Source organism: Drosophila willistoni (assembly GCF_018902025.1).
Source record: "Drosophila willistoni isolate 14030-0811.24 chromosome 2R unlocalized genomic scaffold, UCI_dwil_1.1 Seg200, whole genome shotgun sequence".
NCBI lineage: Eukaryota > Metazoa > Arthropoda > Insecta > Diptera > Drosophilidae > Drosophila > Drosophila willistoni.
Genome location: NW_025814051.1, coordinates 1,653,269 through 1,670,994, shown reverse-complemented (window position 1 = coordinate 1,670,994; position 17,726 = coordinate 1,653,269). Strand labels below are relative to the sequence as shown.

At 34.3% G+C, this 17,726-nt stretch overlaps 5 protein-coding genes across 12 annotated transcripts in view; 3 read left to right on the top strand and 2 right to left on the bottom strand.

Moving 5' to 3' along the window:
* LOC6641580 overlaps positions 1-443 on the bottom strand; it is a 33,260-nt gene extending 32,817 nt beyond the window's left edge. The window contains exon 1 of one of the 2 annotated variants that reach the window (XM_023175426.2): positions 50-443. In XM_023175426.2, coding sequence (XP_023031194.1) covers positions 50-251 — 202 coding nt within the window. In that variant the 5' untranslated portion in view covers positions 252-443. The remainder of the gene's footprint in view (positions 1-49) is intronic. The other variant, XM_002064550.4, reaches the window with a different exon arrangement.
* A 428-nt stretch (positions 444-871) lies between these two features.
* LOC6641552 (rabenosyn-5) lies at positions 872-2,856 on the top strand. Its single transcript, XM_002064552.4, has 3 exons — positions 872-1,820; positions 1,880-2,484; positions 2,547-2,856. Exons 1-3 carry the CDS (start codon positions 1,127-1,129, stop codon positions 2,772-2,774), a joined length of 1,527 nt encoding a protein of 508 aa, XP_002064588.1. The 5' UTR covers positions 872-1,126; the 3' UTR covers positions 2,775-2,856.
* LOC6641553 (acyl-CoA-binding protein) lies at positions 2,781-3,375 on the bottom strand. The gene is made up of 3 exons (XM_002064553.4): positions 3,293-3,375; positions 3,113-3,227; positions 2,781-3,052 (listed from the first exon to the last, which is right to left on the bottom strand). The coding sequence occupies exons 1-3, from the start codon at positions 3,305-3,307 to the stop codon at positions 2,910-2,912; spliced, it is 273 nt and encodes a 90-aa protein (XP_002064589.1). The 5' UTR covers positions 3,308-3,375; the 3' UTR covers positions 2,781-2,909.
* Positions 3,376-3,599: 224 nt separating this feature from the next.
* LOC124460355 lies at positions 3,600-4,938 on the top strand. The gene is made up of 2 exons (XM_047010953.1): positions 3,600-4,235; positions 4,294-4,938. Exon 1 carries the CDS (start codon positions 3,662-3,664, stop codon positions 4,118-4,120), a length of 459 nt encoding a protein of 152 aa, XP_046866909.1. The 5' UTR covers positions 3,600-3,661; the 3' UTR covers positions 4,121-4,235; positions 4,294-4,938.
* A 224-nt stretch (positions 4,939-5,162) lies between these two features.
* Positions 5,163-17,726, top strand: part of LOC6641555 (piezo-type mechanosensitive ion channel component) — a 37,977-nt gene continuing 25,413 nt past the window's right edge. For all 7 annotated transcript variants that reach the window (XM_023175549.2, XM_047011058.1, XM_047011060.1 and 4 more), the window contains exon 1: positions 5,163-5,659. The gene's annotated coding sequence lies outside the window, so the exon portion shown is untranslated. The remainder of the gene's footprint in view (positions 5,660-17,726) is intronic.

The window sequence follows — 17,726 nt, the reverse complement described above, 5'->3', positions numbered from 1 at the left end:
CCACCTTTTTGCCCTTCCCTCTTGCCCTCAAACACCCTGACACACTTACCCCGATTCAGAATGCCAGCCATTAGTACGGGGGTGGGTGCTGGGGGCGGGGCATGCACCACGGGCGGCGCAGCAGGCAACAATTGCGGTTTATTGGGAAAATCATCAAAGCTTAAACCAGTCACCGAAGCACTTAGCAAAGGATTTTTAACCACTCGCGTTGCATTCGATGACGACACGTCACCTTTGGATCTTTCAGGCATGGCAGGCAAATTCCGGTTAGCCAGTTCAATTGGGCCTCAATTCACTTGGCTAAACTTTAATGTTTTGCCTATTTAAAACTAAGCACTGTAGATTCAATACGCTTGAAATATAAGAAAATGTTGGTAATGCTTTTTCAAGAGATTTAACAGAAAAACAACTAAAAAAACTTCCAGCCAGGCAAGTTGCAACTGCCTTGCCATTCACAGTTTACGTTGAGCTTTGGCCAAACATGCCTAGGGTTGCCAGATGGTTGGCACAAGAAAGGGCTAAATAACAAATATAGTTAATATATCTAAAAGATAGTTTCTGAAATTATTAAGCAAACATTTTCGTTTTGCTTTTAGATTACAATTTGGGAAGCTTTCCATAATTAATTTATTTTATATACATTCAGCGTAAATTTACAAAGTGACAGGGCAACGGATTATCAGAACCTTTTATATTCTTTCGAATCATATTATTTTATTAAGCTTTATTCTTTAAGTTAGCGGCGGAATATCCTTATTAGGACATACCACAAATAATTTTAGTAACTTTTTGTGATATGTGCACCTGCTGTTGATTTGCATTTTATAGCTATAAAATGGCTAAACCGCCAGTGCTGTGCAATAAGGCCAGTACAATTTTGGAAGAGGAAGAAACTGGGCTATGTTTTTTCGATTTAATGCAAATTTAACTTTTGTTACTCATTGCATTCGATAAAATTATAGTTCGTTTAATCAAGGCAAATTGTAGTTGTTGTAAATAGTTTCTGGTGTGAGATGGCACTGACATTTTGGACGCAGTATTAAGGAGGTGACCACTTGCCATCAAATCAGCTGTTTGCCAATAACAAATACACCCACAAATTGCAAGAACTCATTCAATTAGAACAATGTCGAGCAACAATCCCTTTGATAGCGATGACGACAAGGATCAGGTGGCTATTGTTGGTAACGGCGGTGGTCAGATTCTAGAGGGTTTCCTTTGCCCAATTTGCCGGGCAGACTTGAAGTCAATTGATGTCTTAACCGATCACTTTGCTCGCCAGCATGCAGAAGAGGAGGATGCCCTGAAATCCGTGTTCAAGGATATATTCACCAAAGCAAAGAATAAAATTCTTAACAATTTTGATGATGATCGATCGGGTAGCAGCAGTGGCAATACGGCATCAGGTGCGTCGTTTTCATCGCCCACTGGCGGAAATGGAGGAGGGGCTTCTGGAGGATCATCCAATGCACGCTCGAGACAAAATGCTTTTAACTTTATGGGCAAGCAACAAGTGGGAGCCGAATGTTCGCATTTTGAATATTTTCAATCCATCCGCAATCCACGCCTGGAACGCTATGCCAGTGAGACTAATAAACTAATAATTCGATTGCATCGATTGCTTAAGGACTTGCCCACAAATGCGGAACAGCGGAAGATTCATGAAAGAAATACCGTGACATGGTTGGAGGGCTCACTGGTGAAATTGTGTCCCAATTGCGCCAAGAGTTTCCATCTGGCGCGTAGACAACATCATTGCCGACTATGTGGTGGCATTATGTGCCATGATTGCTCCAAGTTCTTGGACCTGGAGATGGCAAGTAAGTATATAGTAAGAAGGACACCGATTCAATATTAATGTTTATATCTTGCGGTCTAGTGCAATTGGCCAGCCTCTCTTCCACACAAAGTGACCCGCTTCAGAATTTGCATTTACAACAAGATCGGGCGATTCGCCTCTGTCAGCATTGCCTTAGATTGTTGGACACACGTCACGACATGCACGAGAGTCGCACATGTCGCCCAGTGCTTGCCCAGGTTTATGAGGAGATTGGAAAGTTGAAGAAAAACGTTACACCCGATCTGGAGATGTATATGAAAATCAATCTTAGCCTAAATGAAGGGGAAAACATTTTCACATTGGCCGATGCCAATGCATTGCTGGGGAAGATTGGCAAAGTGGCCGAGGCATTGGATGCTCGCAGTAAACGCATTTTGGCCATACACTGTGAGCCGGGCAGTCGGGAGGAGGCCCTAAAGAAAGCCATACGAATGAGTTGCATGCAGGCCATCAAGGAGAGAATGCTTTCGCTGCCTCCATTGCCTAAGGAGGAGTACATTCGACAAATACAAGAGCGCAAGAGGATGGAGACGGAACAACGCATTCTAACCGAACAGCGTCTGGCCAGAGAGGCCTATGAGCGGTATGGTCCGGGAGCAGGCACTAGTAATCAGTCCATTGAGTCCGGTAGCTTTGCCCAGGGAGTAAGTTGAATCTTTAATTTAGTTGATGGCGTAATCTTTAGTTAATTACGTGTTTTCCTCAGTCCGACCTGCAATCGCTTACCAATTGGTCTGCTCCCCAAGCTGCCGGCACAGCGCTTAGTGTAGATGATCCATTGATCGAACAAATCAATATAATCAAGGGTTATATTAAACAGGCGCGTCAGGATCTAAACTTTGAGGTTGTCGAAACTCTGGAGATGAACCTAAGAGAGCTGCAACGTGAGGTCTATGAAAGGCAGCGGCTGTCCCAAAATCGAAATGACGATTAAACAGTATTTTTGTGTGTTTTGTAAAGTATATTAAAGAAAATTGCTAAGAAGAGCACCTTCATTGAATAGGTTCATACATATATATCTGAATAATTGTGCGTTCAAGTGAGACTCCATGCAAACGACCATGTCGATTTAGGATTTCAATCCTACAGCTGCAATCAATGCCTTTACTTTGGCTATGTAGGCGGCTTTCGCCTCATCATTTGACAAGCCTTTGCGGTTGTTCCAGGCCTCCCATTTGGCCTTGCCCTTAAAGTCCAGGAAGCCAGGTTTATCTGCAAATTCAAGATTAACGTGTCAGTTGGTGATAGTGCCAAAAATTTGTTCAATCTCACCTGTATTGCAATCGCCCACGGTCGCCTGTTTGTAGAGACTGTAAAGTTCCAACAAATCATTATCTGCCGGTGTTGTGTTTAGATTCTTTACATCCTCGGCGGCTTGATTAAATTCCTAGTCAAACAATAGAAACTAAGCAAAGAGGACCAACTTTTAGTACTAACTAAGAGAAAACTTACCTGTAATTCGCTCATTTTTGCAAAAATTTATGTCTTTTTCTTCCTTGGGCGAGGCAAATAAACGGAAGTGGAATCGATTTGATTCGATAAATTTCAAATCGTTACTAATTATCGTTTTATCTTAACCCTCTATTATTATTTTAATTGATCATCGCCACAATATACAATTAATAAAATTAATTACAAAATAAATATAAATGATGTTGAAGTCTGTAAAATATAATTTAGTCGCAGTGAAATTTAATTTTAGCTAACCGTCAAGCTATCGATATTTCGACATCGAAAATATCAATCGATAGTTGATTTTCCCCATCTCTACTGCGAATCGCATATTATTATTATTGACAAAAATAAACCAATTTACTCAAAATGCTCGTGTGCACATATGAGAATTGTAAATTTCAAACATCTAGATCTTCAAATTTCAAGCGCCATCAAGCTTCCCACCAAAGGACCTACGAGGGAAGATATGCATGCAGCCTGTGCAACTATAGATGTAATTTTTTACATAACATAAAACGCCATTTGAAGTTGAAACATGCTGGCCAAGGCTTGGTAATCTTAGTGGAGCGGACGCCACTGTCCGCGGAGACAACAGAGTGCCAATGCTTGGAGAGCACTCACGAGAACGATTTTGATATAGTGATCGAGGAGGATCCAATAATAGTATATGAAGAGGAGCAGGAGCAGGAGCAAGACCTCGTAGTAACATACGCGAAGGAGGAGCCCGTAACAGAGTATGAAGAGGATTCAATAATAGTATATGAGGTAATATCCCCACCAGGTCAGGAGGAGTCAATAGAGGAAGAGGAGTATATAACCGAGTAAAAGTTCTAAAAATCTAAACTGGCAAGTCCAAAGGCTTGCAATGGCTATAATATTCTAAAAGACTGGTAGATAACATTGACGACGGCACCAAAGCAAAGTGTGTCTGTCTTTATAGGTAAGCAACGGAAACTGCATAACTTGTAATTGATTTGATAAGATTGTGTTCATTTAAGGCTAGTGTAAAGGAGCAGACGGTACGAGATTAAACGTGACAAAGGCTTTAATATGGAAAGAACAAAATGATTGCAAAATTTTGATCTTTTCACAGCAGGATTTTATTTCCCATCATAAGGATTACCAGTTATTCAAACGCATAAGAGTCCCTGGTATAAATAGGATCAAATCTTGATCAAATTAATTTCTAGGATAAAATCAAATAATAAGCTCTATTTTGAATGCATTTAGTTTTTAGTTTAAAAGTAAATAAAATCAGGATATGCAACAAAGCTAGATTATCTTAGAAATTGCATATTAGTTGCACAATTTTTTACGTTGCTAAATAACAATTGTTAACAGTAATTAATTATGATTAAGTTGAAATTTTCAAACAACATATTTTTATATTGTCGAAACCAAATATTGGCGTAAATACATTAATGGAAAAAAAGCCTTATATGGATTATAAATATTTCTTGTAATTCATGAAATGTCCGTTCTTATGAATTAGAACCAATTTCACCAATAGTGGATGTAGTTGGCTTTATAATATTAAGTTTTTCGACAATATGAGCGATGCTGATACTGAAACAAACATAACAAAACGTTGAACTTTTTACAATAATAAATATCATTATTCTTATATATTGTGTAAATTAAAATGAGTTTATAATACTGTATAATTTTCCTGGCATTAAAAAAGTCCACCCTTAAAATTTAAATTTCGCGCGCTATTTTTCGAGTTGGGATCCAATGTTTGAGTTGCATTCAGTGTTGTGCGTGTTTTCTGTCTCAGACAAACGAGTCGAACTCGAACATTCAGCTTTTTTCCGGCCAGATCGGGTGTTTTGGAAATGCGAGTCGAACTCGAACATTTGTTGTTGTTTTTGTTTTCGTGCTGAGCGGTTGTGCGGGCGGAAGAAAAATAAAAAAAATTAAAAGTTACGCGGCTTGGTAAAAATCGAAATCAAAACGAAAGTCAAACAATAATAATAATTCAATAGGGCTAAACGGTGCGAGCGATTGAGAAGAAAAATCGAAAATGCAAATGGGCAAGAAAGTGATCTAAGGGCCGAAAGCAACAAGAAAGAAATTAAGGCCAAAACAAAAGAGTGGAAATAAAATCAAAGTGAGAAAGTGCCAAAATAAAAATAACAACAATAACAAAAAAGAAAGAAGAAAATGTTGTGTTAAGCGGCGCTAGCGACAGCGGCCAATGTGTGTGGTATGTGTCTGTGTGTTTAGGGCCATGGTAACTAATTTTTAAGGATTTGGCGCGTTGCCTGCCCATCGCCGATGCCCCCCCTGCACCTCGTCACCGCGTCACAAGTTTTGTATTGGAATTAAGTGTGAAAGGCAAACAACAAACTGAGAATAAACAAAGTAAATACATGAGGTTTTCTTTTTTACGTTGTCTTCTTGTCAATTCTTTTTGTTTACTTTCGATTTAAATGCACACACACACACACACAAACATTTGTAGAGAATGCAATTTCTTTCTCTTTCTTTCTCTCTCTCTGAAATTTTAGAAGATCTGTTATTCTTTGACTCTATTACTGTTTCTTTCTAACTTTTACTTTCTCCCTCAGTCTTTCTCACTCTCCCTTTTACTTGTGTGTGTGTGTGCTCAGCTGTTGATCTATTTATAAGTTAAACAATTATTTAACCATTAACACTAGCATTTACGCTTACTCACTGATAAGAGTTCTATCCACCGATCTATCCTCCCATTCATCCAACCCCATTTGGCCATTCATCAAAACTATTTTCGATAAGGAATATAAAAAAAGTAAGCAGTAGTTGACCCAGTAGCCTCTTGAGTCAGGGGCGAAAACTACTTGACTAAAATGACGATAAGCTACTTGAGGGCCCCTTTCCCTTTTCTTCCCTTTCCATGGCGCCCTCTTGCACTTGTTGTTGAGCTAAACAGTTGTGTAAATAACTGATGGACACTGACCCTCCTTCACCTGCACCTCTCATACTTACCCTCACTCCCGCGTTCACGTTTAGATTGTTTGTCAGGTGTCAGTTGCAACCACAAAAATGTAAGCACATTCTATAGAAAGAAAACTTTATCTTACGAATCTTTTGTTTGACTTTTAGTATAAAATAAATAAAGAAAAGCAAAAATCTAAAGTGAGAGTCTCCAAACAAATTCTGACACTCGAAATAATTTAAATACACAATGTCCTTGGTAAAAAGGACCTTTTAAAACACTTCTCTTCTTTAAGATTGAAGAATTGAAAGAAGCGATTTTGATTTTTTTTTTTTTTCAATTTCTCACAAAATGCATTCACATTTTTGAAACGATAAAAGTTAACTCTATGATATAATAACATCTGCTCATTTAGTATATTATGAATGGTTTACAAATAAGGCAATCGATGTCGTGCAAGAGTCGATTCTACGATGACATATTACAAGAATAGCTTGACCAAATCGACTTAAAAACATCTTTAGATTGTCTGCTGTGTAAGAACAGCGAAATTCAACCAATAAAAACTAAGCTAAGAAAAGGATTAACTTAAAAAATAAATTTATTTTATCTCGCGGGATTACGACCGTTTCGAAATTCAAGCCAAACCTTGCATTTAAGCCGGCTCAAGGTCAATCTAATTGACTTAAGATTACGTCAAAGGCAAAGGTATTTCAAGAACTACCAAGTTCTATTCCAATATTGCAATAGTCATACCATGTCTTTAACGCTAAAACTAGTTGAGAATCAGAACTAAATGATGTGGAAAAAGATTGGCGAAGCCTACAATCACCTTTTTATGTTGCCTTTGGAACAATCTTCTCTTGAAAGATTCAACTCGTCCAAAGATTGACTTAAATTTATTTGTTTGGAACACTTTTGTTTTTCGTAAAATGTATAGCAAAAAAAAAATATGTAGCTAACCGGAAAACGAGCTATGTATATAAATAATTGTTTAACCGAAAAACCAAAACTTGTTTTCCATCTTGTCACTGACTCATCCGTGTCTAAACAGAATCCATTGAATGACTAAAATTTGTGTTAAGTTAACAAAATACAACACACACACAAAAAAGGCCTTGAATACTACTCATTGTTCTTAACATTTTTTCTGAATTCATCAAATTTATGGTTATGGAAAGAAATATTATAATTTTGACGTAATTCTAGTCTTACGCTAGAAAATCTTTGCAGGTAAAAAATAAATTTGTTTAAAATTGAAAAACAAAAGCCAAAAGGTTGTACTTTTTTGGTTCGTTTGCTGTTTTTGTCGTTTATAAGTAGCTTCTCAGAGTCGATTCAATCTTTTAAGGCCCCAACAAAGATTTTGTAGAGCAGCTGAAGTAACTTTACTTTTGTCGGCCCTTCCAAGCAGTTTCCTAATAAATTTATGCATATTTTGTGCAATTTTTTTGCTTTATATATTCGTTTTGCTGATTTGATTTCTAATCAATAACAAATGACGCATAATTTATAATGCGCCCTGCCCTCCCCTACCAATTACCCTATACCCTGCTTTCCCTCCCTTTCGCGCGCTTGCCTGTCTACAATATTCTACGGCATAATCTCTCTATGAGCTCATATATATTTTTGTATTTCATTTTCGACCAGCGAGATGCGAGATCAAAGTTAATAGAATGGGAATTCGTTTTTTGTTGCTGCAATATACAATTTTTTTGCCTTTATAGGCATTTTCCCAGCAAATTTATCAAAGTCAAGCCAAATGTAGTTGCAATTAGTTGCACGAAGAGAGGCAGGGAGAGATGTTAAAAGTCATCCACTTCCTCCCCTCCAATTGTTTGTAATACCCAACGAACCAAATTTTTTTGGCACGAAAAATTTCACTTTTATTACAGCTGATGGAGAGAGAAAGAGGTGCACAGAGTGACAGAGAGGGAAAGAAAAGAACCGAACCCACATTGAATGCCTCTGAACTTCACATTGATATAGAAACCTAGAGAGAAACAGAGAGGGAGAAAGAGAGAGAGAGAAATAAGGGTTTTCTATATAGATAGATGAGTTGGTTTTCGGGGGGTTTTTGTTGGTTGGTGCTTCTGATGGGTGGATGACTCGGTGGGGCTCGACCACATTTATAAAACTGCAACAGCTGCAGTTATTTTTCAGCTTGTTTCAGTTTGATGCCCTAGCAATTTTTTCTCTCTCTCCTTCCTTCTTTCTTTGCTTTTTCGGGTTCAATGAAGAATTTTCAATTTTTGGTAGTGCCGTCCTCCTTTTCCCTCTACAACTACCTAAACTACCTACCTCCCGTCTACACCCTTACCGTTTTATTATTTTGTAATGAAAAATGAAACTTACATTTGGATTGATAACCATTTTGTTTGGATTCATATTTATAGATGATGGAAAATCAAAGAGTATCCATTTCTATTTAAGTTGATTGGTAATTGATTCATTGATTGATTGTCTAAGTTGTTTTTACTAGAATATTTCTGCATAAATCATTTTTTTATGAGCTAGTTATGCTAATTCATTTCCAATTGAGTTTAAATCAACGAAGTAAGTTAATACATAAAATTAATATTCTAGTTTTTATAGGTTTCAGTAATATTAACTTAAACCTAACATGATCTGGGCTATTCGAGATGTTTCCTCAAAAGCAATCAAAAGTCAGAAGTACTGACAACTAAGAATATAGAATATCTTTCAAATTGTAGATTGATTTTAAAATTTTTTTTTCAGATTTTTGGCATATTATCCGGAAAAAGATCGTCCATAGATCCAATTCGTTTATATGTTGTTCTTCAGTGGCAAAGTATCGTTATCTAAATATGAAAAATGTTTATTATTTGAGACTTTTTTATATGAAAGGTAATTAAAGCTCTAATTTCCATCCTTTCAGTTGTTTATTATTGTATGTAGGTAAACTAAACATACATTAAATTGCTTTAAACTCTGTGTAGGTTCCCTTAATGTATCAAACATTGCACTTAGGCCAGTTTAAAGGACATCGTAGATGCGACCGATAACAATATTTATGCCAATCAAAAACCCTTCTAGGTGCAAAGCATCGTATCCAAAGGAATAGGGCGTGATTTTTAGTTTACTATGTGCATACAAAGGCTCCTGATAGTATTCACAACTTTTTTTGCTTCATTTAGTTATAATTCCCAACTAGTTAAGGCGTTAAATATGTATATGATAATATGGAAGCTTTGAAATAATCTTCTTCGTTAGATTGATCTCGAGCCGGCTCAAAGCCCAAGAATAAAAAACTTAAAAAACGTGTAACATTTTATTTCCAAAAACCATAAATAATTTGAAGCGATAAAAAAGACGTGACTATTTCCAGTAAAAACGGCGCTCGTTTCTAAATGTGTTTGATGTGAACGGAAATACTTATATACTTCTAGAAACCCAGCCACGCTTCGCGGTGCCCGCTTTTGAAAAATTAAAATTAAGACTATAATTTGAGATTTAAACTATCCTATCTCTCAAGTTAGATCGAACTGCACATCGTGTGTTTTATTATAATCGGTTAAGTGGTTTAGGAGTCCATTGAGGACAAACATTGTGACACGAGATTTATATATATTAAGATTATATAAAGTAAGTAATTCGTTCGATTTTCCATTCATTCAATTTGCTCTTGTATGTGCTCATTTAAGTTTTAAACCTCCCTTATTTAATTTGTTTCTTAACTAAATGTCTCAAGTGTCGATTTGAACTCATTCGTATAGTACTCACTAGAATTCGAACGTATGTACATATATATTTAAAGTGGCAGAAATAAGTATTCATACTGGCCCAGTACCAGCAACTAAGGCAGCTTTAAAAAATAATATTTATTTTTGCAAAAAAAAAAGAATTATCTAACTTAAACAAAACTTTACAAAACTCTTTAAAAATTTCAAATTTTATGGGAAAAAAAGTTGCTTAAGAATTTAAAATAAATGGGTTAACCTTTTTAACGGTTTGGTTTACCTTTAAATAAACGAGAATTTAGTCCCTAAACCAATCCAGAGTTTAGAGATCAGAGAGTTTAATTTTTTCCTGTTATGAAAATTGGAAAAATAAAAAAACAACAAAATCGCGTCTCAAAGTTTTTGTATTTCTTCTGTATTTCAATTTTTTTTTGAAAGACATTCCCGGATAGCTAAAGATGACATTTATGCAAAAAAAAAACAATTTTTGAAGATGTCTGAATCAGGTTAAACGTTTAAAGGCACGGTTAAGGTGTTTTTAGATTTTTTTCCCACTAACTCTTAAATTTTTGTAATCAAAAAATATTGTTTTTTTTTTTTCACTACGCTTTTCCGACAAAAACCAAGGTCGTATGGAAACTTTTCTCCGGCACTCTAGCAAATCATTTTAATTTCAAGTGTGTATTCTTGACACCGTATTAACATAAGAATCAGTACTGTTGAATTAGGTCGTTAATATTCAGCTTATCACATAATCATTAAAAAATACTTAGAATTATTAATATATTAATGCCTGAATAAAAATGTATTGTTAATAATGCACCTGTCAATTCATAAAAATCATTCATGAAATTCTTTTTTGATCTAAAAAAATGTAATTCAAAAATGATGATTAAAATTTAAGTTTTTTGAAAGTAATTTTATTAAAGAAATAAACATAATTTTCTAGTTTAGTTCTAGTTTATTCTATATATGTATGTAAGTTTACAGGTTACAAAGGTTTTGGTCTAAATTTAGTGGGTCTTTATATAAATTTGTATGTGTTGTTGTTATCTGCCAGAAATGACCTCTGACATTTGTCTAGCAGTTGCCCATTTCACTCACATACAATTTTGAGCTCTGTCTACTTTTATTTCTTGTTTTCCAACTTGGCATTTTCCAGGTAGCCGAAATGAAAGGAAATGCATTCTGCAGCTGTTGTCAGACACACACTCACACACACACACATACACACGTAGAATGCCTTTTAACCATTTCGTTTGTTACCTGTCTTAACTCAGTTTCGGCATTTGCTGAAATAACATTTGCTGAAAAATATTTTAAAAGGCCAAGCCAGGCCAAGAAGATACCCTCCATTTTACACATGAATTCCACAACACATTTTGTGCGTTGTTGCGTCATCGTCAGCACGGAAATGTCTATATATACATACATACATATGTAGCTATGAAATACTCGCCCCAATCTCCAACAAAATACTCAAAATGTCCGAGTCTAGCTTGCCATAAAAAGAGTCTTGTATTTTGCCGGCTGTTCTTGTCAAACTTGTTTTTTTAGTTTTTAAAAGAAAATTTCTATAATATGAATTCAAGTATTTATCTTGCTTGGCATTAATTAAATTTTATATATGTATATGTATTGGGTTATCAACAAATTTGTGAGTGTTTTGTTTATAAAAGAATATATATATTTAAAAATTTTCTCTCTTTCTCTCTTTGGCATATTTTTGTTTTTTTTTCTTCTTTTTTTATCGTTTTGGCCTCTAAATTTATTTAGCCGGTTAGTTCTAAGTGAGATTGTTGCTCGATGATTTCTCATGCGTGAATGTGAATACACACACACACACAATAGAATATATATATATGTACATATGTACGTATGCATATGTTGGATGCATGAGAATCGGGTGTATAACTAGTCATATATTTGTTTATTTATTTCTATGCTATTTCTATTTCATTTTGAGGTGGGTGGGAATAGACCGATACATGGCAATGGCAGTCTATTTTTATTGTTGTTGCGGCTAACAGGGTGACGCCTCAATGCATTTTCTTTTACTCAACATAATAGTCATCATCATCATCACCATCATCTAGCATTTCGTTACTGATTCCAATGCACAAGGTCCAAAGTGTGCAATGACGCGTTTTTTCTACCATCATGCTCCGTCGCCTGGCAAGAATTTCGTTTTGTTTGACTTGACTTGCAGACTATAGACCCACATTTCCCACAGATAAGACAAACAACAAAAGAGGGCAAATATTCATATTTGCTCAGAAAAACTCATTGAATTTACACTAAACATTTGTTATAAACTTTCAATATGCTCAATTTCTCAGCATTTTCACATTCAATCAAGTGATTTTTCTTGAAACTTTTGAATGGCAACCAAATATTTAGTTGTAGATTATTTAACTGACTTTTCTTATACTTCTGCTGTAAGCATAAAAATAAGAAATTTTCATAAAATCGTGAATAAGAAAATATATTTAAAAACTAAAAGATATCTTCATATCTTTTTATTTCTTTCTCTCAAATGATTTCTTAAAAGTGTGATTATTTTAAACGTTAAGATTACCTTTGTCTAAAAATTATTTGAAAAATAAAATTCTTTTTGGAGCCGCCTTCATTTTGAGAAAAATAGATATGTACATAGTTAGTTCGATTTCAGTTTTCGTTTACAATAACACAATTACCTTTAGTGAGAATCTTTGGTTGCCTCATAGTCATAAGGAGATCTTCTATTTCCTGAAAGTTACTAAAAGTTTGTCTTCCAGATCCCAGATAATAAAAAACCAGATTATACAAATATTTACCTTCGATCGCAAGTCCACAAACTCTCGAAATTATATTTCTAAAAGCATTAAATTAATATCTGAGGTTTCACTTGTTTCAATTAATTTATTTAGAATATTAAGGCAAATGAAATTAAGTTTTACCTCAGTTTTACTGAGTTTTATCGATACAGGCAAATGTCGATATACAATGTAGATGAAATCCGAAGAGAACAGCAAAAGTATCTCAAATTCTCTTCTCAGACTTGTTATATACACTTGTCTATCTATTCGTTGCACACGATCGACAACTCACTTAATGCAAGTGGTCAAATTTTCGAATCCAATTTCCAGAGTTTTCCTTTCTCTACACTCCAGTCATATCTGTCGACTTGTGTCCAACCCCCCGCCCCCTCGGTAGCGTAGAGGAGCGCATTCATTAGCATCATCTTCATTGCCAAGTCTGGGCAGATACTTGAACTTTGTCTGGGCGTTGTTCGATAATGGAAACGACGAGTATTTGCAATTTTAATTTCTAATAAAGTGGTTTTTTTTTCTCTCTTTAAGTTTCTTGTGGTTTCTTGTGTTTGTGGTTGTTTGTTTTTTATTTTTTAAGGAGATTGTGTGGGTGAGTGCAAATCGTGATTTCTAAATGCGTGTCCTTTGGCCATTTAATTCACATTAATTAGAAATTCTTTGTTTTCATTTACTTTGTTTCCACCCGTAATCTGTCGGATAATTGAGTCGAAGCTTTTGTTTTTTGCCCCTCTTTTATTTTGCAACTATTTTTAGTTTTTTTTTTTGTGTTGTTTTTAATCTACTTTAGATTTAAGATGACGTCATCAGTCGTACGACTGTCAGTGTCAATATTGCTCATGGTTTGCAATTGTTTTTTTAACCCCTTAGTGCCCTCCTAACATATGGACATGATGGAGGGTTGCAAAAAAGAAAAAAAACCCAACAACAACAAAGTGAGGCATAATAACTTGAAAACACGCAAAGAAAATATTTGAAACAACAAGTTAAGCTCAGCGACTCATTGAATAGACCCACATGCAAGTTTCTTATACCCTGAAAGGAGGAGGGTCTAATTAGGTCGCTGAATTGTTTGCAATGCTCTAAGAAAAATTGTTATCTACCAATAAAATAAATCTTAAGTTTGATTTATGCTTCTCTGACTAAAAAAAGAGTTTGAAAAACCGGGGAAAACTTACCAATTTGATTTATTTTTTTTGACAGTGATTGTAGTTAATTAAAATAGAGGTTTTCAATGGGCAACGCTATCTGCATTTATACAGAGACCTCGAAGAGGTTGAAAAGTTACAGGCAAAAGTGAAAACTAGAGACATTTACATTCTGTTTACGCAGAACAAGTTTATTTCTTCAATACATTAAAACGTATTTTAATCAAATTTGCTAAATTAAACACCAATACTTTAAAATTATATTTAAATTTAATGGATCATAATAATAAGTTTCATTTGAAACGAGCTATAATCACCAAATGAAATAAAAACCAACGAATTGTATTCTAAAATGGCATCAAAACATAAATACATATTAAAGTCTTGCACATTTGTTATGGAATACTTTCAAAACGTCAGCAAAATTTGAGGAAACAAAGAACGAACAAAAAATGTTGATGTATATGTATTTTGGGACTGTGATTGCATCATCGAATATTAAAAAATAAAAACAAAGATATAAAAAACAATGTGTCAAGATGTGAGCATGCAGTAACCAAATAAAAGTTTTATCCAAATTGATTAAAAGGTTTTCGATCAATATTTTGGTAATAATTCAAAAAATGTTCAACAGAGCGTTATTCATAAATACCTCTATAAATTCTGAAGTTATATTCATTTGATGCTGGAAACGAGTGCTCCAAACTCAATCACACGAAATAGAATAGAACTGAGTTCAACTCATTTGTAAACGAAACCAAATTGAACTCTAACACATGTTCGGAAATATGAGTTGTCGTTAAATAATTATGTAGGTACTTGAAACTTAAAAAGGTATAAAAATATTAATAAATATCTGTGATTCCGATTCCAATTATTTTGAAAAGACAACAGATCTCAAATCCGATTAAGAGCTAAGCTATACGGATCTATATTATTAAAAATATTAAAGCATGTTAAAAGCTTGATTATCATATAATATAAACTGAATAGTGAAAAAATATAGTCCTACAATTAAATAACTAGATTTATTTAAGAATTTGTTAAGACAAAAGACTACAAAATTTAGTGAGAAGAACATAAAAATAGGTCCTGTTCTTTCAATCGAATTGTTGATGTAAAGTTACCAATAATTTCGTTAGATATTGATCGTCAAAAAGTGTATAAAATAATTTCATTCATTATAATCTAATTACTTATTTGAACTGTTCTAATTTTGTGGACTTACAAAGAGTCTTTTTCAACAATTATGAACCTTGACAACTCCGTAGATTTTCGATCTTACAAGGGTACGTGGGATAAGTTCCGATTCAGATAGGTGATGGAAGAGGCTTGCTAAGTATATATCGGTTGTAAAATATGATATATATTTGATAGATGATTTTAATTAATTAATTAATTAATTACCCTTTGATTTGTAGAAATTGCTTTTCAGATGGGACATATATATATAGACGTAAGATGCTAATGTAATATAGTAAAATTATAAAGAATCGTTAACAAAAAAATTCTAATTACTGCTGATTCGAAAACGAGAACAGAACTGCAAATAAAGAGTTTTTCATTATATTGGCTACTAAGAACTCTTTAATAGTTAATGAAGAGTTATGCATTTTAATGATAATGCGCAGTTTAACTTAAGAACAGTTATATGATAACAATAAATAAGAAGAGAAAGAGTATACAAATTTCATTGCATCGCTGCATTTATTTTCTATGTTGGGCTATTTGTGACTTCTTGCTACCAATTAAAGTTGAGACAAGCAAAAACGAAAAAAAAACCCATAAACGAGAGAAAAGCAATAATATAATTTATAAATAAATTATTCTTTGATATCACAAGGGGTCACTGGCAGTTCAAAGTGTCACGAAATGAAAATACGACCCGCATCTCTTGTACTAAAGGGGCAAGAAAGAAAGCGAATAAAACGCAATGACTTGTTAATTTGTCATGAAATACAGCTTAACTATAATTTAGGTCACTTGCATTTTGTATATTTAATATAGAAATTTCACTAGGGAAATTAATTTTAAAGTGACTACACCTTCTCCCTCACCGCATCCACCTATATTTATATAGTACATCCGTCCACATCCGACCACATGCAGTGTCAAGCTAATGGCCCAGCAAGCTGTGGCCAACGCCTTCACCTCACTGTGTCAGCCAAACAAATGACAGGAGGATGGCCATACTGAATAAGGACGAAAAAAAAATGGCATACTCGTCTCTGGTCTTGGCCTACATTTATCTTTTTGACCGCCTTTTCTATTGGCCCCCCTCCCCAGTCATTGCCGTTCGGTCGGCAGTGTTGCAACAATGGAATGCAAATTGTATAAATTGAATTTCAGAATGTCTTCATAAATTTCACAAAAAACAAAAATAAAACAAACAGAAAAAATAAAATGAAATGGAAGCTAAAGTGAATAAAGTGTTTTTATTAAAATGTTTACGAACTTCTTGTCTATTTAAAGAATGCCATTGAAGAAATATATATGTTTGTATAGATTTGCTTTCTCATCTAAATATGTATACATATATATTATAAATCTTGCAAATATTTAAATGATGATTTGATGAGTTATTAGGCATTTAATTTCAGTCACAGACAAACTTATGTTTGAATTTTGATGATGAGAATTAAAGAAAAACAAACAAACAAGAATGTATTAGTTTTTTAACTAAATTTAAAATTTGATTTAGACATGACATGTTATAATAAAGGCTAGTTGAATACCTTGTGACATCGAGTTCCTCGACTTTGGGTTCTTAGATTTCTGGTTTTTAACTTTTTTCTTTGATTATTACAAATTGGACTTATGCAATTTATTGCAAACAACCAAAGATGAGCAGGTCTGTAAAGGACTAAATTGGGCAACTAACAATTTCTTTTATCAGCAGAAATGCAAATGCCATAGCAACGCTAAAATTAGTTGGGAATTCCAAATGATCAAAGTTAAAATTGAACTTTACATATCAACTCAAAACAACCAACTTAAAATAATAAGGAAATCTTTGAATTGAATTTGTAAATTATTTGGTTTGTTAGGAAATTGATTCATAAAGTCCAACTAAACTATTCAGATATACACTCCTAAAATTTAAGTATCATAAAATGGAAACAACATCCTTTGGTTTTGTTTGTCGTGGAGTTTTAATCCTAACAATAAAACGATTTAAATAACCTTAAGTAGATCCAACGTCATAGTTAGCTACTTAAAGGACTTATTCAGATGTTGAAGAATTTTAGTAGCCCAATGTAAGCCATTGCCAGTGTTTTTTCCCCACAAAAGCCATCCAGTAATCAACCATAGAAATGAAGTTCATGTTTTGCTGTCTAAGCAAATTTCCGGAAAAAAAGGTGAGCATGCCAAAGTGCATACTTAAACTCACATCACCTCATGCCACTTTGTCTTCACTTCACATTACTGGATATGACACATACGCCATGTGGTGCTACTCCTGTTGGTGGTCCATTAACAGAAGTGACATTCATAGAAATGCCATTTGCTGGAAAATGCAGATAGAAAGCTCGAGAACACGCGCGCTATGAACTCTTCTTCTTCTCCACATCCTTTGACTATAATAATTCATATGTAAGTTTTTAATTTAATAGAAAGGATAATATAGGACATTTGCACGCAACTCTTTATATTCATATATTATGGTCATTACTTTAACTGGAAAAATTGCTGGTCAACAGGTCAGCTTAATGCGTTTTGTATGTGTGTGTGTGGATGTGTGTGTGTGTGTGTGGGCTTTCCTCGCATTTAAATTTGAGTGTCATAAACTTAATTTTATTAAAATTTACCCCGTGTAAATGGAAAATTTGCTACTGTAAGCTGTAATCAACAATT

What these genes read in the sequence shown, in the direction of transcription:
- LOC6641552 (XM_002064552.4), top strand. Translation starts at nt 1,127, where the DNA reads ATGTCGAGCAACAATCCCTTTGATAGCGATGACGACAAGGATCAGGTG. An exon ending in CTTGGACCTGGAGATGGCAA is followed by an intron (nt 1,821 to 1,879) that starts GTAAGTATATAG and finishes CTTGCGGTCTAG; the next exon opens with TGCAATTGGCCAGCCTCTCT. An exon ending in CCGGTAGCTTTGCCCAGGGA is followed by an intron (nt 2,485 to 2,546) that starts GTAAGTTGAATC and finishes TGTTTTCCTCAG; the next exon opens with TCCGACCTGCAATCGCTTAC.
- LOC6641553 (XM_002064553.4), bottom strand. An exon ending in CGTGGGCGATTGCAATACAG is followed by an intron (nt 3,053 to 3,112) that starts GTGAGATTGAAC and finishes TTGAATTTGCAG; the next exon opens with ATAAACCTGGCTTCCTGGAC.
- LOC124460355 (XM_047010953.1), top strand. Translation starts at nt 3,662, where the DNA reads ATGCTCGTGTGCACATATGAGAATTGTAAATTTCAAACATCTAGATCT.